The sequence below is a fragment of the Chiloscyllium plagiosum genome, unplaced genomic scaffold (genome assembly GCF_004010195.1).
Source record: "Chiloscyllium plagiosum isolate BGI_BamShark_2017 unplaced genomic scaffold, ASM401019v2 scaf_229, whole genome shotgun sequence".
Taxonomy (NCBI): domain Eukaryota; kingdom Metazoa; phylum Chordata; class Chondrichthyes; order Orectolobiformes; family Hemiscylliidae; genus Chiloscyllium; species Chiloscyllium plagiosum.
This window is the reverse complement of record NW_025215357.1, coordinates 90,776-113,709: the sequence shown is the minus strand read 5'-3', so window position 1 is coordinate 113,709 and position 22,934 is coordinate 90,776. Positions and strand designations below refer to the sequence as shown.

General features: G+C 39.9%; 1 protein-coding gene across 2 annotated transcripts in view; it reads right to left on the bottom strand.

Moving 5' to 3' along the window:
- Positions 1 to 1,786: 1,786 nt before the first annotated feature.
- LOC122548302 (endothelial PAS domain-containing protein 1-like) overlaps positions 1,787 to 22,934 on the bottom strand; it is a 101,852-nt gene continuing 80,704 nt past the window's right edge. For both annotated transcript variants that reach the window (XM_043686830.1, XM_043686831.1), the window contains exons 3-7: positions 15,645 to 15,790; positions 14,163 to 14,247; positions 6,418 to 6,530; positions 4,711 to 4,913; positions 1,787 to 1,949 (exon numbers count right to left, since the gene is read on the bottom strand). In XM_043686830.1, the coding sequence (XP_043542765.1) occupies positions 1,802 to 1,949; positions 4,711 to 4,913; positions 6,418 to 6,530; positions 14,163 to 14,247; positions 15,645 to 15,790 (695 nt within the window). In that variant the 3' untranslated portion in view covers positions 1,787 to 1,801. The remainder of the gene's footprint in view (positions 1,950 to 4,710; positions 4,914 to 6,417; positions 6,531 to 14,162; positions 14,248 to 15,644; positions 15,791 to 22,934) is intronic.

The following is a 22,934-nucleotide window of genomic DNA, read 5'->3' as shown; positions in this document are numbered from 1 at the left end:
TAAGAGAATAATATTACAGAGCGACTGAAGTGAAGTTAAAGTGCAGAACGAGGCTGTTTGTTCCATCATGACTGCCCTAGCTTTCCAAATGAGTATCAGAATTCAGTGCAATTCTTTTGTCTTTTCTCCAGATGTATGCAGGTTATTTCTAATATAAATAACCATCCAGTGTTCTCTTGAATTCCTTTCATTGAACCTGCTTTCACCACCCCACTTATTTCAGACTCAAACCACTCATTGTGTGAAAAAGCTTTTTCTCGCATCACGTTTGCTTCTTTTGAAAATGGTATTAATCTGTGTTATTTCATTGTTCATCATCTCACAAGCTGGAACAGCTTCTTCCTATCTACTCTATCCAACTCCATTATGATTCTGAAAATGTATAGTAGATCTCCTCTGATCCTTCGGACGTATGCAACCTCTCCAATCTATGCTCTATAATTAACAATTCAAATCCCTGGAACCATTCTTGGAAATCTCTTTGCACTGTCTCCAATGCATTCACATCTATTCTATAGTATGGTTCCCAGAACTATATGCACAATATTTTAGTTGAGGTCTAACATGAGTCCTATAAAAGTTCATCATAATATCCTCGCTCTTCTAATCTTTGCCCCATTTGAAAAGCTGAGGATTTGTATGCTTGTTAACCACTAAAATGAAACAAAAAAAAATGCAAGGAAACCCCAGCATCTGAAGCATCCTGGCCAGCCCACTGTTTCAAGACTACCTTTCTTATCCCATTCATCAATTTGTTTAGAGTCCACTGGGAAATATATCGTAGAGGCTGATTTGCCCCAAGTAAATTCTTCTGGCTTTTTTTCCCATTCATTCATGGAGCATGGTGATTGCTGGTTGGGCTGATATTTATTGTCTGTCCCATATTGCCTGGAATCAACCACATTGCTATGGGTAAGGATGACAAATTCCTTCCTTGAAGGACATTAGTGAAGCATGGGTTTTTACAACAATCAACAGTGGTTTCATGGTTACTATAAGATAGGTGCATTTTATTTCCAATTTTTTTTGTTGAACTTACAAAAAAGTGGGGAAGTTGTATCAGCAGTGACTTGATTAGATTAGATTCCCTACAGTGTGGAAACAGGCCATTCGGCCCAACAAGTCCACACTGACCCTCCGAAGAGCAACCCACCCAGACACATTCCCCTACAACTAATACTACAGACAATTTAGCATGGCCAATTCACCTAACCTGCACATCTTTGGACTGTGGGAGGAAACCAAAGCACCCAGAGGAAACCCACACAGACACTGGGAGAATGTGCAAACTCCACACAGACAGTTGCCTGAGGCAGGAATTGAACCCAGGTCCCTGGTGCTGTGAGGCAGCAGTACTAACCACTGAGCCACTGTGCCGCCCATTTGGTGATATATTTTTCCTCACACTAATATGGTGGTGCTGATTCATACCTCCTCCCATCTACATAAGAGTCTGATAGTTTACATGTGCACTTTTAATTTTATTATTAATTATTTTATACATTTATTTTTAATTATTTAATGAATGTTCTTGTCTTGTTGGTCTTGGAAATACTATTGGGATATTTACAAACATTATATTTTATGAACACGAATGAAAATTGCCACAATAAGAGAATCCCCAAAAGTAATTAAAAGTGCCAAAGTATCACCAGAATATCATATAAACCCACTACTGCCAGAGGTGGGGAGCAACTGAAATCATATAATGATCTGAGAGAAGATTTGAAGATCTGAAAATGAGTAATGCAGGGTTTTACTATTGTGATTTTAAAACAATCTTGCAGTTAACTGACTTTCACTACCACATTAAGTTACAAGTTCTTTGGATTGTCCACTTACGGTTTTGGTGACTTTTAATCATGTGATCTGAATCCAATGCATGGTAAAACTCATAAACTGAACGTCCAAGCAGTTCTTCTGGACAATATCCCATCAGTGCTGCAATTCTGGTAAAATAAATGTTAAACTGTCACAGTTTGTATGCAAATATTATTGATAAAACAGAGTGAAGTGTAATTAAATTGTGGAATGTAAATTTTAAAGGAATTAAAGAAGAAAGGATGAGAGAAATATTTTAATTAAATGAAAATTTACAAAAATTTTAGAAAGGGATGCAGCTATTAATTGATGTGTTCTATAAATCAATTTTAATATATAAGGGGAAAGGCAAGAACAAAAAGAATTAAAGGGCTGAACAATTAATGTTTAGTGTGTGCAAACACTTGGAAGTGCTACAAACTGATCTAGAATATGTGATTTTGTGCTGAGTAGCTGAACAGAAAAGAAAATGAAGGCCATAAGAGGATGTATCATGTCCTATATCATCTCAAATCATTAGTAGCAAGTGGACTCCAAATTGGTAGAGGTGTTGCCATGGAGGTTTAACCTATGATTGCTGATTGACAATTAACAGATCTTGTTTAAATTTTAAACAAGGCAGGTTGATTTTGATTGGTTAGTGCATTGCCCTGAGAAATGCGCCAGTGAATGGCTATCACCTATTTGGTTGAATTGAAACAGATACAGTATACACATATTCTGTCTACAAAAAAGGGAGTATGGTGTATTCATACATGTAGCTTCCAGCACATGCAAGTGTAGCACAAAGCGAGCCCTCAAATACATAGGCAATGCAATTTCTCTCACAGTCGGGATTATTCAGCAAATGCCCAATTTCAGAAGCACATCCAATGTGAGACATTGTGTTGTGAGTTTCGCAAGCACAGGCTGGCTGGGTAAATCATTACTTTGCTTGCCAAAAGGACTGGCTGTTTGATACAAAGTCCCCAGTCTTTGGAACAGAGGTCCTACTTGTTTTTACCTATTAATGACTGCCTTGCTCAGATAATTTCTCATTGTATATTTGTATAAACTCATGAAACATAGAAGATAGGTGGAAGAATAGGCCATTCAGCCCAGCCAGCTGGCTCCACCGTTCCATATGTTAAAAGCCGACCTTCCATCTCAACGCTGTGCTCCCACTCTTTCCACAAAATTGTTGGCATCTTTAGTGTCTAGAAATATATCTATTTCTTTCTTAAACATGGGCCTCCGCAACCTTACATGGGAGGAGGAAGCTAACAGTCAAGCAGGACCTTCCAAGGCAGCCAGCAGCCAGCCAATGCTTTATAGAGTAGAGGAAAGGGCATCAGCGGGCCAGCAGCCAAACAGCCAACATAGAGGTAATGATCTGCTCTGTGACAATAACCCTTTCTGACAAAAATCCTCCTCAGTAAAATAATTACTGATTGCTTTCCTATAGTGCATCCAACAGCTGTGCGCTAATGTGAACCAGACTGTCTATGTTTGGCAATCTGCAAATTGAAAATCACTTTCTGGCCCTCCTCAGCCTGTTAACAAGCTTTTCAAGCTGATTAATAGATAGTTCAATGGAGTCATACAGGTTCCCAGCAGCCTCTCTCCCCATCCAATAATTCTATTATTGAAGTGCACCACTCGGACAACTGAATGTCAAGTTTGAGATGTCATACTCCAAGACACTAACAACAGCAAATTCTGATTCAACAGTGACCTCCTTTCTAAGGAGTATGTTATTTGAGACAATACATTTTTATTTGTCCTGTTTATAAATGTTAGTTTTCAGGAGGGTCAAGATGCCAAACAGTTTTAAGGAAGATGCAGCAATAGATATTAATAGTTCTTGTGTAAAGGGTGTATTTTTGCTCTGTGAATCTGTTAAATAAATAAGTTCTACCAGTCTTCAGTTCATTCATGGCATTACAATATATCTGTGTACTTGACAGTTCATTACTGCTGCAACTGTCTACTGGCTGTACCCTTTGTGCCTACATGATTTTTGCTTTTTGCAAACCGCTTTATCTTTAAAATAATGTAGAATGTACACTATGCTAAGCTACAGATGATATCAATTAATCTTCCCCCATCCAAATTCACTGTGGTTAGATGCAGCATAACACTGCCTAATAATTTGCCTCCAGATCAAAAGAGTTATCAGACTTGATATCTTTTCATTTCCCATGTGATATCTGTGAATCAAATGCTCAATTTTGAATTAAAATAGGAATAATATTGTGATGCGATTAAACATCTACTGGGAATTAAATGAAGACTGTGCATATTCATTTTACTTAGTCACTTAGAGTTACAGAACACTGCTTTTATTTTGGCCTGTGGTGGATTTGAGTCTTAGTCCTGGACCTCACTTTGAAACTTTGTGAGGGCAAAATAGTCACTGCAGACTTTAAGACAGCACATTCCACATCTGTTAAAGTAAAATGGTTAATGCCATAATGGTTTGGATGTCCTGGGCACCTGGCTGAAAATAGCCTTAAACTCATTCCCAATGCTCATTGCTGTTACAGAAGAACATTTCTATATCATATTCATCCACTGGACGGCTGGTTTGTGATGTAGAGGTTGAAGCCAACAGCGTGGGTTCAGTTCCCACACTAGCTGAGGTCACTCTGAAGATCCCAAGTTCTCAATCTCACCTGAGGCCATCAGGTTAAACTCACTGCCAATCATCTCTCTCTAATTGGAGAACATCTTTCGGGTTATCTGGGACAATGGCAACTTTACTTTTCCCTTTCTAGGTTTTCATAGTGAACTAATTTACCATTTCTGCAGTTAGGTACTTAGCAGCATAAAATGGGGAAAATTAAAATGCAGGGAAGAACTCAAGGTTATTTCCTGATGTGATTGTAATCATTTAAAACAATACTGTACCTCTCGTCACAGTAAGTAAATTTCATATCCATGCTGTGGCGGCTCAGGAATGTCTTGCTGTCCAATGGGATGTCAATATTAGATGGATGTTGAATCGGCTCACACATCATGATCAAGCAAGTCAGAGGTGGCTCCTTATACCCACACAGTGTGTGAGCTTGGCAGGCATTGTATATTTTGATGTGGCCAGTGCAGTGCAACACCTTAATAAAGCAAAATAGAAAACTTAAAACTTGTTTGGAATTTTCCCCTGATATTTGTGTCATTTTCATTTTATTTTCTTCTCTCATTTCTGTGAGGAACTAATTCGCCAGTGATGACGATTGAGAATAGACTGATGGGGTGGTAATTAACTGAGTTGGATTTGTCCTGATTTTTGTGTGCAGAACATACTTGGGCAACTTCCCACAATGTCGGATAGATGCCAATATTATAACTGGAATGGAACAATTTGGCGAGGGGTGTGGCACGTTCTGGAGGATAAGTCTTCAGTACTTCTGCCAATATTGTGTCAGGGTTGGTAGTCTTTGCATATCCAGTGCCTCTAACCATTTTCTGATATCACATGGAGTTATTGAATTGGCTGAAAATTGGCATCTAGTGATGGAGGGGACTTCTGGTAAAGGCCTGAAACTCTACCTCACCCACTTGCCTCTTCGAATAATACCAGCCCTGTACGTGCCTCTCACTGCCTGCAAATACCTCCATTTTTTAACTATGTTAAGATCATCCAAGCGCAAGTTTTGTTGGCTTTCTTACTTATTATGGGCCACCTCATAAGTAAGAAAGCCAAAAGATTGGAGGAAGACCAAAATGTAAGCATTGCCTCAGCACCGTGAATCATGGGCTGCAGCACTAAGAAACCTGCGCTATCTGGAGCAGTGGAGGTCATCCAGGATGATGGTACATTGCTGCCTTATTGACTTCTCCATCACCTCTCTTCATGCTCATCCTGTCTCCTCAACCTCAACCCATCCAGAAGTAAGTCAAGGGAGAGAGGAGGAGAGCTGCAGCAATTGTTTAGACTTGAGATCTGCAAGTTGTTAGTCACAAGGAATGAAACATGAATGGATGGCTGGGAGGAAGGTGAAAGTAGTACGGATCAAACCCTTAATCTAGTATATGACCACAGGATTCTTTTTCACTTGACCATTTAGTGAATCTTTCATGAGGCAATAGTGCGCTGAAAATTATTAAAATTTGTGATTCTAACATGTTCCTTTAGTTTTGACAAACATTTAAATATTATTTTATTCTAAAACAATCTTTTTCCTTAGTCACTGTAAGCAATGTTTACTATGCCAGCATTTATTGCCCAAGGGGAAGTTAAGAGTCAACCACACTGCTGTGGGTCTGGAATCACATGTCGGCCAGACCAGTTGAGGATGGCAAAGTTTCCTTTCCTAAAGGGTACTGGAGAACCAGATGGGGTATCCAACAATCAATCATGATTTCATGTGCATCATTACAGTCTGGATTTTTTATTTTTATTGAATTGCAAATTCCATGTGAGGTAGCAGGGTTTGAACCCAGGTTTACAGAAGATCAGCTGTGTGTTTAACAGTCAATTGTTAATATTGCTACCCCATTACCTCACCAGTGATTGATTAGAAAGCTTCCTTACACAGGAAATGAATTTCTGACCCTAAAGGTACAAGGAGAAAACCACCAAATGTAGCTGACTAATTACTACTTCTGGTTTCTCACCTTCCAGGTGGCAGACTTGAGGTTGACAGTTCTTCCGCGGTTTGTCACAGTACATTTCATTCTCATGAAGAAGTCACGTTCTGTATTCATATCTCTGTGTTTTTTTCCAAAACCTGGGGTTGGAGACAAACAACAATTAGCCATTGCAGTATCTATTTTCAACATTACCTTCCAAGCTTCTCTTCGTATTAGTTCTCAAAGAGTCATAGTCATACAGTCATAGAGTCATACAGCATGGAAACAGATCCTTCGGTCCAACTAGTCCATGCTGACCATGTTCCCAAATTAAACTAGTCCCACCTGCCTGAGCTTGGCCCATATTCCTGCAAATCTTTCCTATTGATGTATTGATCCAAATGTCTTTTAAATGTTGTTACTGTACCTGAATCTACCACATCCTCTGGCAGTTCATTCCACACACTAACCACTCTTCATGTAAAAATGTTGCTCCTCATGTCCTTTAAAATATACCCCTTAGTTTTGAATTCACCCACACTACGGAAAATACCTTATTCATGTTATCTATGTCCCTCATGATTTTATAAACTTCTATAATGTCACCCCTCAACCTCCTATGCTTCAGTGAAAAAGGTCACAGCCTCTCCTTGTAGCTCAAGCACTCCAGTTCTGGCAACATCCTCGTAAATCTTTTCTGAACTCTCTCCTGTTTAATAATATCCATCCTATAACAGAGCAACCAGACCTGCACACAATACTCTGGAAGAGGCCTCACCAACATCCTGTACAACCTGAACGTAGAATCCGTACAGTGTGGAAGCAGGCCATTTGGCCCATCAAGTCCACCGTGACTGTTCAAACAGCATCCCACCTAGACACACCTCCAACCCTATCCTTGTAACTCTGCATTTCCCAGGGCTAATCCCCCTAGCCTGCACATCCCTAGACAACATGGGCAATTTAGTTTGGCCAATCCACCTAACCTGCACACCTGTGGGAGGAAATCAGAGCGCCTAGAGGAAGCCCAAGCAGACACAGGGAGAATGTGCAAACTCGACACAGACAGTTGCCTGAGGCTGGAATCAAACCCTAGTCCCTGGTGCTGTGAAGCAGCAGTGCTAACCACTGAGCCACCATGCTGCCTCAACATGAGGTCCCAACTCCTATAATCAAAGATCTGACCAATGAAGGCAAGCATGCTAAATGCCTTCTTAACCACCCTAACTACCTGTGACTCAAATTTCTAAGAATTATGTACCTGAACCTCTAGTTCTATCTGTTCTACAACACTACCCAGGGCCATACCATCAATTTTATAAGTCCTGCACTTATTTGTTTTACCAAAATGCAATACTTCACATTTATCTAAATTAACCTTCATCTGCCCCTCCTCAGCCCATTCATCCAATTGATTAAGACCTCTTTGCAATCTTAGATAGCTTTCCTCACTATCCACTACACCACCAATTTTGGTGCCATCTGCAAACTTACTAACCATGCCTCCTATATTCTCATCCAAATCATTTATATAAATGTCAAACAAAAGTGGACACAGCACCGATCCCTGCAGAACACCACTAGTCACGGGTCTCCAGTCCAAAAAAAAAACCTTCCACCACCACCCTCTGTCTTCTACCGTCAAGCCGATCTTGTATCCAATCAGCAAGCTCACCCTGAATCCTATGCAATTTAACTTTCCTAATTAGCCTACCATGTGGAACCTTGTGAAAAACTTTACTCCAGTCCACTCTGCCTCATCAATTTTTTGGTTACTTCCTCAAAAAACTCAATCAAGTTTGTGAGACACAATTTCCCTTGCACAAACCCATGCTACCTATCCCTAATCATTCTTTGCCTCTCCAAGTGCATGTAAATCCTATCTTTCAGAATCACATCCAATAATTTACTCATCATCGATATTAGACTCACTGATCTATAGTTCTCAGGCTTATTCTTACAGACTTTCTTAAATAAAGGCACAACATTTGCCAAACTCCAGTCCTCTAGCACCTCAACCTTGGTAATAGATGATACAAATATTTCAGTTAGAAGCCCCACAATCTTCTGCCTAACGTCCCACAATGTCCTGGGAACAGGTCCCTGAGATTTTCCCTCATTTCCCCCACCTTCTCCCCATCAAAACATTAACAGCTCCAAGGCTAGAGGACAAACATGATTGAGGTTTTAAATTCAAGTTAATAGGCCATTTAGACTGTGCTAGTTGTGGCTTTTTAAATAATAAACTTCATCTGTGATTTAAGCTATTGAGCACAATTTCCTGCCAGATGGCCTGTTTTAGCTGTGATTCTGGGACTCTCTGCAGCAGATAGCAAAAAACAGGGCTCAACTGCACCAGGTTCACTGGCCTCTCCCTAATAATTCTATCTGTATTGACTGAGCTGACCTCACACTTTAACTGGAGCTTAGTTAACAATGTTCCACTAGTTGGAGAAGGATGCTCTGGGAGCACCACGGGTCAGGGGGACAGGTTATCTGGCACCAACATATTTTAAAGGAGAAGAGGCTGAAACTTCAAAACGCAGAAACAGGGCAAGCACTATTTGAAGATTCAACTTGTTGGTGTTTCTTTAAGAGTTGCTGGACAGAAGGATCAATATTTATGGAGGTGAATCAAAAATACTGCCAATTTAGCCCTGAATGGAAGTCATGGCGAAAGTTAATGTTGTCTCATCTATAGCCACAACCTGGTAATAGAATTTGGTGGACTAGGCAAGATTAAGAAATAAATCTGCACGCATTTTGTATAAATGAACTGTCATTTCAAATGCAATGCAAAATCTTCTCATGTAAGCATGAAGCACCTTCAAATAGAGACAATGCCAAACCTTTCTGTCAGTTTTCTGTCTGCTTGCCAATTGAATATACATGCCATGTTCACCATATACTCAATAGATATTATTATGGGGTGCGGTTAAAGATTTTCAGCTGAATGAAATACAGAGCACAGGAAGGGTAGGTGGAATTGGAGGATGGTGTAATCTGTTTTCCTCAAGTCCAGCACAAAGGCACAGAGTTGAAGCCAGTCTCCTATATAGACTTTTTTTGCAATATATGGTCCATTTATAGAGTAATAGCCTCTTCTGTTCAATGATTAATAAAGCTCACAGTTAGAGCCATGTATTGTGTTATGAGTGCAATCAATGTCCTCTGCTTGAGAATTTTTTTGTTGTTGACTCTTTCCAAAGAAATACTGTTTGTGATATATCAGGGATTTATTCGATATAGTCTGCCCTAGAAATTATGAGGGATGGCAGAGATCTCTCGGAACTTCTTGGAGTTAGACATCTCTATCGAATTTCAAAGTGGCTTTTACCAACTCGTAAAAGGAATGTTTTCCAAATCTCAATGCAAGGTGTGCAAAGATTTATGATGGCCTCCTTCAGGAATTACAGTGCTAGATTTTCATGGGGATGGAAGTGGTCTCCACAATGGGTTGGGATGGGAATTAGGTCGCAGTGTAATTTTCGTACTTTTTATTCATGATTGCAGCTGAACGTGTAAAATGCAACTATCTTCAAACAGATCCAATCTTTTTTTGTGTGATATATAAAACATGACTTGTGGACATTAGATATTTCAGCAAAAGGCAAAGTCATATGGAGAGGAAAAGGATCTTTTTGAATAGATATAGGGATCCCTATGAGAGAGGTCAAGAGCCCTTTGGGATTATTTATGCATTATTATGCATAAAAAGTGGATCAACCCACTGGATCTATAAAACTGTTAAGACATTTAAATACTGAAGCTCTTTAAACAAATAGCAACCTGCTGTAACTGCAAACAATTTCACTAGCTATCTGTTGACATAAGCCTGAAGGTATCATTGTAGGAATAAGGTTGCATTACTGATTCCACAATGTATCATGTGGAAAGGGGGGGGGGGGGAAAGTTACATTTGAATGACACTTCAAAGCACTTTAATGTGAGTTATGCATATGAAAGTGTTCTTATACGGGATTACATATTTGAAAGAATTTAAATAGATTGAACGGAATGTAATCAAGGTGTGTTTTGCCCATATGCCATCTTTGCCAACTTGACTATTATAGGCAGACCTGAAAAGCCATTATGGCATGAAATAAAATAAACTTCTAAATATCTTGTAAACTATAAGCTGACAGGAGAGTCTCCAGGTCCAGTGCAAGAGCAGCATGAACTTTTGTAATGACATTCTCAGACGTTTAAAGGCAGATTGAGCTTCCTGACAGGAAGTATCAGAAAACCTGATTGTGTGCTTTTGCATCTCATGGTGGCTCATTAAAAGGGCAGCTCACCGGAATTATCATCCACCCACAAACTAAGTTCTCTGAAAGTGAGTGATACATGCTCTCAGGTTCATAACTGCATAACAGAGGTGCACAGTAGGTAAGGTAGCAACCAGGATTTTGGAATGGGTAGCCGTTGTTTTGTCCATTTGGGAAGCTCTTTTACAGTTGTCTGTCGTCTAAGTAACCAATGATTGGAAGGATAATCGAAATAGGAAAGCTGTGGTGTAAAGGACACAGGGCAAGGAGACTGGCCAAGGATGGAAATGTCATCAGGGAAGGGTGGTATGTGAAGGTGCATGGTGTAGCTACAGTTGGGAAGTGTTTGATGTATATGCATTGTGTCTAAAGAGTCAGATCAATGGTATTGTCCTGGGTATTGCCTCAAGAGTGCTGGGAAGTGACAGCAATTGTGACATTTGAAGGTGAATAAGCAGGAAGAGGATCATGGGGAGAGGATTTCTCTAAAGGTAAAGGAGCACATGGCTTTAATGATGGGATGGCCAAGGGTCAGGATAGGCATTGGCATAGTGTCAGCTGTTGGATTGGAGAGACTGTAGGTATTTGGACAACTGTTCTAAGGGGTCCAATGTAATGGAGAGAGGCTCAAAGGTGACAGGGAGGAGTGTATTCCTAATATTGGGAATGGTCAAGGATAATGGAGGAAGTTGGTAGATCACAGGAGAGGATAAAGGGTAGTGGAACATTTTTTTTCTGAAAGTGATATGCACCATTTTACCTTCCTCTAGCTCAGAACGCAGTTTCACACTAACTGTGAAAAAGTGAATTGTAAGGAGGGTCTTTGCCGCTGGGATGAGTGACTGTAGTGCTGGGTGGGCCAACTGATGACAAGCCCATGTTATAATGAGATAACCAATGAGAACCAGCTTTAGGTATGGTCTCTTTTTGGAAAAGCCTTGCAGGGTTGATCTGTTACTCCATGAATCGGGGATCTCATGATATCAAGATCCCAGCAAGGTCAGGACCTGCAGTAAAGTTTGAGATGAAGGACATCTACCCTCCTCTGAGGCGGGATGAAGGGACGGTTGCAAAGAATATGTTGAACATATCAATTTGTGCATTCACTCCCATCTATCAGCTCATGCAGACATGAGGCTGGGACATGTGAACCCTATACTTCTACCAGAGTCGGTACAGCAGGATGCCACTGAACCATGGGGCCACTGTCTGACATGTCTGTGACATCTCCAGGGCTGGGAATTTGCCAAAATAGGCTGGGCTAATGCTTTTGGCTGGCAGAGAATGCTTGTCATAGAGCCATAGAGATTACAGCATGGAATTAGACCCTTCGGTCCAACCCGTCCATGCCGACCAGATATCCCAACCCAATCTAATCCCACCTGCCAACACCTGGCCCATATCCCTCCAAACCCTTCCTATTCATATACCCATCCAGATACCTTTTAAATATTGCAATTGTACCAGCCTCCACCACATCTTCTGGCAGCTCATTCCATATACGTACCATCATCTGGATGAAAAAGTTGCCCCTTAGGTCTCTTTTATATCTTTCCCCTCTCACCCTAGACCTATGCCCTCTAGTTCTGGACTCCCCCATCCCAGGGAAAAGACTTTGTCTCTTTATCCTATCCATGCCCCTCAAGATTTTATATACCTCTATAAGGTCACCCCTGAGCCTCCGATGCTCTAGGGAAAACAGCCCTAGCCTGTTCAACATCTCCCTACACCTCATATCCTCCAACCCTGGCAACATCCTAGTAAATCTTTTCTGAACCCTTTCAAGTTTAACACCTCTAATTTTGGTGCACCTGCAAACTTACTAACTATACTTCTTATGCACACATCCAGGTCATTTATAGAAATGATGAAAAGTAGTGGACCCTGCACTGATCCTTGTGGCATTCCACTGGGCACAGGCCTCCAGTCTGAAAAACAACCCCCCACCACCACCCTCTGTCTTCTACCTTTGAGGCAGTTCTGTATCCAAATGGCTAGTTTCTTCTGTATTCCATGAGATCTAACCTTGCTAACCAGTCTCCCATGGGCAACCTTGTCGAACCCCTTGCTGAAGTCTATATAGATCACGTCCACCATTCTGCCCTCATCAATCCTCTTTGTTACTTCTTCAAAAAACTCAATCAAGTTCATGAGACATGATTTCCCACGCACAACGCCATGTTGACTATCCCTAATCAGCCCTTCTATGTGTCCTTTAAAATTTGGCCACGGTCTTTGACCCTGACTGGTAATGGCAGGAGCAAGAACTTGCTGTCTGCCCCATAAGATTCACGTGCAGTTCTTCAGAAGGGTCAATGGACCCAAGACACTAACTTCGATTTCTCTTCACAGATGCTACCACTCGTGCTGAGCTTTTCTCGCAACTTCTGTTTTTGTTGCTGGTTTCCAGCATCTGCAATTTTTTGTATTGATTCCATCAGCTTCACTGTTTGCCTGTTGAATGCCTGCGTAATAATCTGAGAACTGCATGGTCACACACAAAACTGTGTCTGATCCACCCCCACACAGAACTGGCTTCCACACCCACACCAGACTTTCACTGCATTGTGGAAAATTCCAGCCTCTGTATTCCTTCAAATATTGCTACAAATACAGACTGCATCCATCTGTTTACCAGAGGGTATGAAGAGGTATTGGACTTTCCCAAAAGAGAAGGAAATGTAAAGATAATTTGGATGAGAACATAAGAGGTATAGTTAGTAAGTTTGCAGATGACACCAAAATTGGAGGTGTAATGGACAGCGAAGAAGGTTACCTCAGAGTACAACGGGATCTTGATCAATGGATGGCAAATGGAGATTAATTTAGATAAATGTGAAGTGCTGCGTTTTGGAAAAGCAAATCAGATCATGACTTATACACTTAATGGTAAGGTTCTGGAGAGTGTTGCTGGAGTGCAGGGTCACAGCTCCTTGAAAGTGGAGTCACAGGTAAATAGGATAGTGAAGAAGGCAATTGGTATGCTTTCCCTTATTGGTCAGAGTATTGAGTACAGGAGTTGGGAGGTCATGTTGTGACTGTACAGGACGTTGGTTAGAGGGGAGTCCAGAGCTAGAGGGCATAGGTTTAGGGTGAGAGGAGAAAGATATAAAATGGACCTAAGGGGCAACGTTTTCATACAGAGGGTGGTACGTGTATGGAATGAGCTGCCAGAGGAAGTGGTGAAGGCTGGTACAATTGCAGCATTTAAAAGGCATCTAGATAGGTAGCTGAATAGCAAGAGTTTAGACGGAAATGGACCAAATGCTGGCAAATGGGTCTAGATTGGGTTGGGATATCTGGTCAGCACGGGGAAGTTCAACTGAAGGGTCTGTTTCCATGCTGTACATCTCTATGACTCAATGTCTATTAATACGCTGTTCTCAGAGACGAACAGAGGCTTATGTAAAAGTGCCAACCACATGGGACATGATTGCTTGTTAACCCATGTTATTCATAGTTTGTAAGCCAAAGGGATGTAAAACAGAAATTGTTATTATTTTAAATAAACAATATGCTTACCATTCTTTATAGTCAAATTTTCTCTGATCTCCTCATGGTCACAAGGATGGGTGAAATCAAAAATGCTGTGTCCAGTCAACTCCACCTGATAGAAACAAACTCTGAGTTTAGTTATGCAGAATAAACTTTAAAGTTCACCAGTGAAACACCCAATTTAACATGGTCAAACAAATCCATGCTCAAAAGAAGTCAGTCAAAAATGTGGTGCTGGAAAAGCACAGCAGGCCAGGCAGCATTCGAGGACCAGGAGAATCAACATTCCGGGCATAAGCCCTTCATCAGGAATCAAAACAAGGAATCAACAATCATATCATGGCAATATTAATGAGGATAGCTTTCAGTTCCAGATTTGTTAAAGAACACTGTAATCTGTTGCAGTATTAGTGCATGATGCAAGGACTGAGATTCTCATGTTAGATCCATCAAATTCCATCATGGCAACTGGTGAAATTTAAATTCAATTAATCAACAAATCTGGAACAGAAAGTTGGTCCTAGTTCTGTACCATTATCAACTTATTGCCGATGGTTGTCAAATCACATCTAGATCATTAGTGTCCTTTCTGGAAGGAAATTCTTTCTCCTTCTGTCCTACATGTGACAGCAGACCCATAGCAAAATGGTTGACTCTTAACTACTCTCTGAAATAGCCTAGCAATCTACCAATTTCAATTAATGAGGAATGGTCAAAAAAACGTTAGCCAATAATAACATCCTACAAATGAATTTTCAAAAAAAACTGAAAAATTGGGCTCAATATTTCCACTTGACAGAATCCAAATTAATCCCTTAATGTCATAACACCATGACGTGTTGGAACCTCTCACCAACTTGAATGTGATCACTTTGGCCTTATAGACATATAAAATGCATGTTTTATTGGTTGCTTCAAGGAAGATTCTGTCTTCATTCAAAGGGTTCTACAAATGCAAGAACACAATATTGCTTTGTATTTGGAAGGACCTGTAACCTGCAGGAAGTGTAACTTGGTCAGAATAAATGTACTATTTATTTACACATTTTTCTAACAAACCCTGACAGAATCAAAAATAACTGGTGAGCATGGTGAGGGGGGGTTAGAGAGAGTGTATTCACAAGGAGTTCCTCACTTAGCCCTAGAACTTCAAAGAAAAAGTCATGATAACCCCAGGAAAATGACATAAACCACCATGAAAGTAGACTCCCTCAATCTTTAACATGCAATATTATTCTATTTTGCTGCAGTTTTGTATCAGACTGACATTTGTGTATTGCTGATTATGTTTATTCCATTATCAGGACACTTACAAATGCAACGATACAGAACTATATACTTCAATGGAGTTACAGACATGCTAACTATGACACTAAATATGCTGACCTCCATTCTCCATCATTGAAGACTATGTATAACTTTCAAAGGGAAAGTACAAGACATAAATCCCAAATTCAATCGCTATTCTAAACGCATTGTGAAACTGGGTTTTGTTAGTTAGTAACTCACCTGTGTAAGACCCATGTACTTGCTAATATTTTCTGATAGGAAAATGATATCTCCATCCTGCGTGGCCATCATGATAAATCCTTCCAAAGCTTTAAGATACAAAGCATCCATTTGCTTTTCAGTTTCAGTTTCAGTCTCGGGCCCTCCTATAATACATAACAACACTCTGTATGTAAAACTAATGGAGCATTCGTTTCTGTATTTTATGCTCTTCAAGGCATGTAGCTGCAGTGGCAGTAAATGAAACATTTTATACGATTTGAAATTGATTTCAAAGATTAGAGAAATGATAACAATTTACCAATCACTACAGCAGAAATTGGATTCATTAAATAAGTGCTGAAAATTGGTTTTACCCATCAGAAGTCAAGGGCTTTGCACCACAAATGCTTGAGATGGAATTCCATCTACATAGTATAGGTGTGATATGCCCAGTGATTTGTAGGCTGCCTTGTTGGTCTAACATCATGATAATGTATGAGCCTTTAGTGCCCATAGTGTGCAGGCATTTATTTCCTTATAGTGGAGGCTCTTTCTTCATATTTGGCCCTTGGCCAATGAATGCTGAAGACTGCAATTTCTGTTCACTATAACCTCGCTATGCAACATTTGCAATCAGCAGGCTGCTGCTCATCTCCACTTCGCTCATTGTTGCTTCTTCCAACAGGATGTTGAGGCTATCATCATTAAATAGAGTTGTTCCTGGGTTCCTGGCATTCTTTCTCATATACTGCTTGATGACAGCCAGCTGTCATCCGACAAAAACTATGGTGCCTTGCTTTAGGTGCAAAGTTCTTTAACAGTGACTGCATTGCATATTTACCAATGCAATTCCCCATTAAATAGCACTGATCCATGTTCTGTTGTATCGAGCAGTCACAGGAACACCATGCAGCTGAATCAAAGACTGCCAACGTACTAAAAGTGGTACAAAGAATGTTACTTAATTTTCCTTCCTGATTAGAGAATTGATCTTGTGTCTTGTATTTATCTATCATGCTGCATGCTTCAAATCAAATAAAATAAACTTAACAAAAGAAAGCAAAGTGAGCATTATGTGCTGAATTCTTCTGACAAGGAAATCAGATACTAACAAGTGAATAGATTACCTTCAGATGTCACATAAGTGGAATCGTTAATTTAACTAATGTAACCACTAGCCCGCAAAGTGCACACTGAATGCTAACTTTAAAAAGACATTCAAAATTATACACAGTTCAGTGCTGACAGTTAGACATCACATCCAAGCTCCATGTCTTAAATACTTTGGGAGCAACGGCATGGGACATACACAAATTCCCGCCTGTAACACCAAGATAACAGTAAATGCTTCTTACTTGAAGTGGTTTCCTATTACATTTGAAGAGTAGCTTAAAAGTATGAGAATCTTGACCTCACAAATTGTTTCAGTAATTCATTTTCTCTTCAAATTGGCAGCTTATGACATAGCAGGAGATCTTCACGTTGAACTTGATCCAACAGATGTATTTTAACATGTAAATGACTAACAGATGTATTTTAACACAGTCAATATCTCAATTTTTACGGGCACAAACAATCTAAACATTGATCTAAATTCAATGTCTTAGTAAGTAAATGGATCATGCTTATTTTGAGTTCTGCCATCAAAGTTGCATCCTTTACTGATCTTCACAACAACGTAGTGTGACATTATACAAAATTCAGCTGAAAACAGATTATCTGGTCATTATCACATCAATGGTTTATGCACAGATTAGTCATCATATTTCCTGCATTACAAACAATGACCAAACTTCAGAGGTAAATGGATCTTAAGTACGTTGGGCCAACCTGCAGTTGTTCAAAGTTGTATATATTATGTGTGACTTCTTCCATATCATCTAAGTGTATGGGTTCTGTAGGGGCCTTGTGGTCTGGCTTGTGCGAGGATAACTACTTTCTCACCGAATGAGAGTCTTGTTGAGTAAACAAAACATTGCTTATTGCATCTCTGTAACTAAATACAATTTATAAGAGTAGGCTCCACATAGTAAAAAGGTTGTTGGGAGGATCTAGCCCTCAGTCTATCTCCTCAGAGATCCTACTTTACTCCCATCAAATCCTCACATCTCCATAGTGGACGGTACTTATTGTAATGCACTCCTAATCTTTTCTGACCATTTCAACAACTCCACACAACCTATTTTTCTGATAACCATTATTGTTACATTGATAACCATTACAGTTACAAGGGTTAATACTTGATTGAGTGCAACGAGCACCGTTCAGAACCAGAGACACAAGTTAAAAATGAGGGGATACCTCTCAAGTCTCAGAAAATTGTGAACATTTAGAATTCTCTATCACCAGATGGTTGGGGAAGCTCAAAATCTAAAGGCAGATGTTGATAGATTTCTGATGACTGGGATTATGGAGGTGGGTTGGGTAAAAGGCATTGAAGTGTTCAGTCAGCCATGCTCAATGAGCTGAATGGCCTACCCCCACTCTTATGTTCCGAAGAATTTTGGCTGTTAAATCTCTGTTCAATCCAGAGTCCTTAAAATGGTATTGACAGAAGACAATCAGTTGGTCTACAATAGCCTGGTTCCAAGACAAGCTGAAGGTATCCTGCTTCTCAATAGTCGAAGTCTTTCTGACCCTTTGACTGTGCATAAGTTGTCTTTGTTTTGAATTCCAAGAGTGAGATGTGAAGATTCAGTACAGATTCAGTGAATTTTAGAGAATGCTTTTGGAAGTTGTAATGAATTGTGATGAGAATGAAAGATTACAGTGATGCATTGTTTTTAAAAGCGCATCCTTTCCTACCCAATGCTACCTTTTTAACAGGAATATTAAAAATAGCAAACAAAAATATAAATATATTTACAGAAACAACTCTACAATTTTAAAGGAAATTGGGGATATTGGTACACACCTTCTTTTATGAATTACTTAGTAGTTTGACACAGATCATCTCTAGTTCAAACTAGCTTGCTGACGTTTGCTGGAAAAACATTTGTCAGAAGAATATTCCATTGAAAAATGATTTCCTTACTATCTTAAATGTAATTTCTTTAACTTCAGTCTAACACTGACTTGCTTTTTAAAAAAATGATTATAAGTAACTCCATTTTCTAGATTGATTCAGCCACCTGATGCCAAAGATCCAAAATTTCATCCAAATTGTAAGATAAAGGGTTGCTCAATAGTGTCATTTGCGTCACTCCAATAAAAGATTTAAACCTTTTGTTTTCCATCAATATTCTCTTTTTTTCCCCTCCTGAATGACTCAACTTCCTCTGCCTGCTCATATCCCAAAGCAAGGGTATTCTTACCATGAGCATGAACATACTATAGACTGACATTACAATGTTTTCACACATCCATGTCTTTCTTTAGCTTTAACTCCATCCTTTTTTAAATATTTTGTTTCATTTACAAGGTTTAGTGGATCTGGTATGCACTGAAAATTAATTCCAACTTAGGAAAAATGTGCAGCTACATTCCCTACAGTATGAAAACAAGCCCTTCAGCCCAACAAGTCGACACCACCCCTCCAAAAAGTAACCCATCCCCCATCCTATATTTACCCTTGACTAAGGCACCTAACACTATGGGCAATTTAGCATGACCAAGTCACCTGACCAGCACATCTTTGGATTGTGGGAGGAAACCAGAGGAAACCCATACAGACACAGGGAGAACTTGCAAACTCCACACAGACAGTCACCCTAGGTGGGAATCGAATTGCTGTGATATAGCAGTGCGAGCCACCATGCGACCCCAGTTGATTCAATTAGTACAAAGTATCTCATTTGGGCTGCAAAGGAACCTTGAGTGGGAGGGGAAAGATCCAGTTGTTGTGATCCACATACATACCAGTGATATTGGTAGAAATAGGAAAGAAGTTCTGCTGAGGGAATATGAGCAGCTAGGGCCTAAATTAGAAAGAAGAACCAAACATATCATAATGTCTGGATTACTACAAGAAAACTGGCAAAGGGTCAATAGTTAGTACTGCTGCCTCACAGTGCCAGGAGCTCAAGTTCGATTCCACCTGCACGTGACTGTCTATGTGGAGATTGCACTTTCCCCGTGTCTGTGGGGGTTTCTTCCGGGTGCTCCAGTTTCCTCCCACAGGATTGGAAAGCCTTTAAAAGCCAGCGGAGGATAACTAAAAAGGCAATGAGGGGGAGAAGATGAAATATGAGAGTAATATAAAAGAAGGCTGCAAGAGTTTTTTTTAAGATATCTAAAAGTTAAGACAGAGGCAAGAGTGGACATTGGACCACTAGAACATGAGACTGGAGAAGTAGTAAAAGAGAACAAAGAAATGGCAAAGGAACTGAACAGGTACTTTTAATCAGTTTTCACAGTGAAAGACACCAGCAGCATACCAGAACTTCAAGAGAGTTGGGGGACAGCGGTAAGTGTAGTGGGCATCATTAAGAAGATGGTGCTGCAGAAGCTGAAAATCTGAAGGTGCATAAATCACCCGGACCAGCTGGACTACAGCCCAGAGTTCTGAAGGAGATAGCCAAGGAGATTGCAGAGGCTTTGATGGTGATCACTGAGAGATCATTGGAGTTGGGAAGGTCCCAGAGCACTGGGAAATGATAACATAATACCCCTGTTTAAGAAGGGAGGGAGGCAAAAGGGAGGGACATTATAGATCGGTTAGGCTGTCTTCGGTCATTGCTAAGATTTTAGAGTCAATTATTAAGGATGAGATTGTACATGGAAGTACATGGTAAAGTAGGTTGGATCAACACAGTTTCATCAAGGGGAGGTCATGTCTGACACATCTGTTAGAATTCTTTGATGTGGTAACGAGCAAGTTAGATAAAGGAGAGCCAGTGGACGTGATGTATTCAATTTTCCAGAAGGTTTTTGACAATGTGCCACACCAGAAGGCTGGTAAATATAAGAACCCATGATGTTAGGGGCAAGGTACTGGCATGGATTGAGGATTGGTTGAGTGGCCAAACCCAGAGAGTAGGGATAGAATCTTTTTTAGGATGGCAGCCCGTGACTAGAAAGATTTTGCAGGGGTCCATGTTGGGACCATAACTATTCACGTTACACGTCAAAAATTAAGGAGCTGAGGGCTGTTGCTAAGTTTGTCGATGATCCAAAGAAAGGTGAAGAGGCGATAGTGTTGTGGAAGCAGGGAGGCTGCAGAAGGACTTGGACAGGCAAGGAGAGTGGAAAAAGAAGTGACAGATAAAATACAATGTGGGAAAATGTGAGGTTATGCATTTTGGTAGGAAGAACGGAGGTGTAGATTATTTTCTAAATGGGGCAAGGCTTCAGGAATCTGCAACACAAAGAGAGTTAGGAGTCCTAGTTCACAATCGTCTTCAGGTTAATTTGCAGCTTCATTTGCCATTTAGGAGGTCAAGTGCAATGTTAGCATTCTTTTCAAGAGGGCTAGAATACAAGAGCAAAGACATACTGCTGAGGCTAGATAAGCCTCTGGTCAGAATGCATTTGGAATATTGTGAGCGGTTTTGGGTCCCATATCTAAGGAAGAAGGTGCTGGCCTTGGAGAAGGGCCAGAGGAGAGTTACAAGAATGATCCCAGGATGCAGAGCTTATCATATGAGGGCAACTGAGGACTCTGAGTCTGTACTCAGTGAAGTTTAGAAGGATGAGGTGGGTTCTGACAGAAACTTTACAGAATACTGAGAAGCCTGAATAGAGTGAATGTGGAGAAGATGTTTCCACTAGAAGGAGAGAGTAGGATCCAAGGGCAGAGCTTCAGGGTGAAGGGATAATCCTTTAGAATTGAGATGAGGAGGAATTTCTTCAGCCAGACGGTAGTGAATCTATGGAGCTCATTGCCACAGAGGGCTGCGGAGGCCAAGCCATTGCGTTTATTTAAGAGAGATAGATCGTTAAGAGGATCAAAGGTTATGCGGAGAAGGCAGGAGAATGGGGTTGAGAAACATATCTGCCATGATCAAACAGTGGAGCAGATTCAAGGGGCTGATTGGCCTGATTCTGCCATAATATCCTATGGTCTTGTGATCAGAAGTTAATTCAATTTAAATTTCATCAGACAAAATTTTTTTTTGTTCAAATATAAGTAAATTTGAAAAATATTAGGTTGGAAATTCTAAAAAGCAATAAAAACAGCTTCCAAGCAACATGCTTGTTTATTTCTTGTAAAAGGAATTTGCTAGCTATTTTAGACTAAATTAAAGTAATGCTTGACTACCTTTGAAAATCTGATGACATTTTTAGGAGAATTAGCATTATCTATGAGTGGGTCGGAGGAAGGAAAATAACTAGTGTAATGTAAGGGAGTTTTAAAGAACTTTAAGAAACTGTTGCCTCTAATGCCTATTTCACTTAAAATGTGGCAACATTGTATACAGTACTGTATTTTTCTATTTTACACAGAAATGATGTTTGTCAAGTCTCCTGTTCTGTTATTCAAACTCTCCTCTGACCTCACTTTAGGGGAATTTTTTTGTGGGTCCTGGACTAACTTCATAACAAAAAGCAAGCTTTGTGACTTTGAATCTGTGTGAAGCTGCTGGACCTGAGTGAGATGTTACAGGCTGGAAATGTACCGCAAACGGTAATACAATCTGGAGTTCAAGATGTGTAGCACAAAAACAATGATACAATATAATAATAATCCTCAGAATTATTACAACTTGAGTTGCAAGCAATGTGCCTTTTATTGAATTTATTTCTTTTATTAATTCTACTGGATTATTTTCCTGAATCTGCTTAATCTTTTACACGCAGTAAATTCTGTAAATTTTGACTTTGTGTCAAATAATTCTATAAAATCATTTTGGGCAGTCGATTATCCTATTTAATGGAGCAAAGGAAATGTGCTCCACGGAGAACGCTTTCGGTAGTTTGTTAGGGGAAATAAATGTCTTTTGGTCTTCAAGGTGCATTGAAACTTTCATTCAGTTACGTATAATTACCTTCCTTTAAAAATAGCAGCTATAAACAAACTTTGATTAATTGTCTACACAGGATGTACATGGTACAGAGATTTTAGGGAATTTTTCTATGGATGTTCCCCTCCTCCTCCACCAGTTTCCTTTTATGTCAAACTGAGACACAATACGTTGTATAACAATTACTTATTATTAATACATCCTTCTTTGGGATACGTGATAATCTAAACACATTAAAGTTTTAAACTAAACTTTTTTATTATGCAGTTTACAGTCATAATGGTCTTTTATTAAAAATTAATTCTCAGGATGTGGGCACTGTTGACAAAGCCTGTTATCCATTGCCTAAAATGATTCTCCTTGAACACTGCAATACATAGAGTGAAGCTAATCCTAAAGTGTTGTT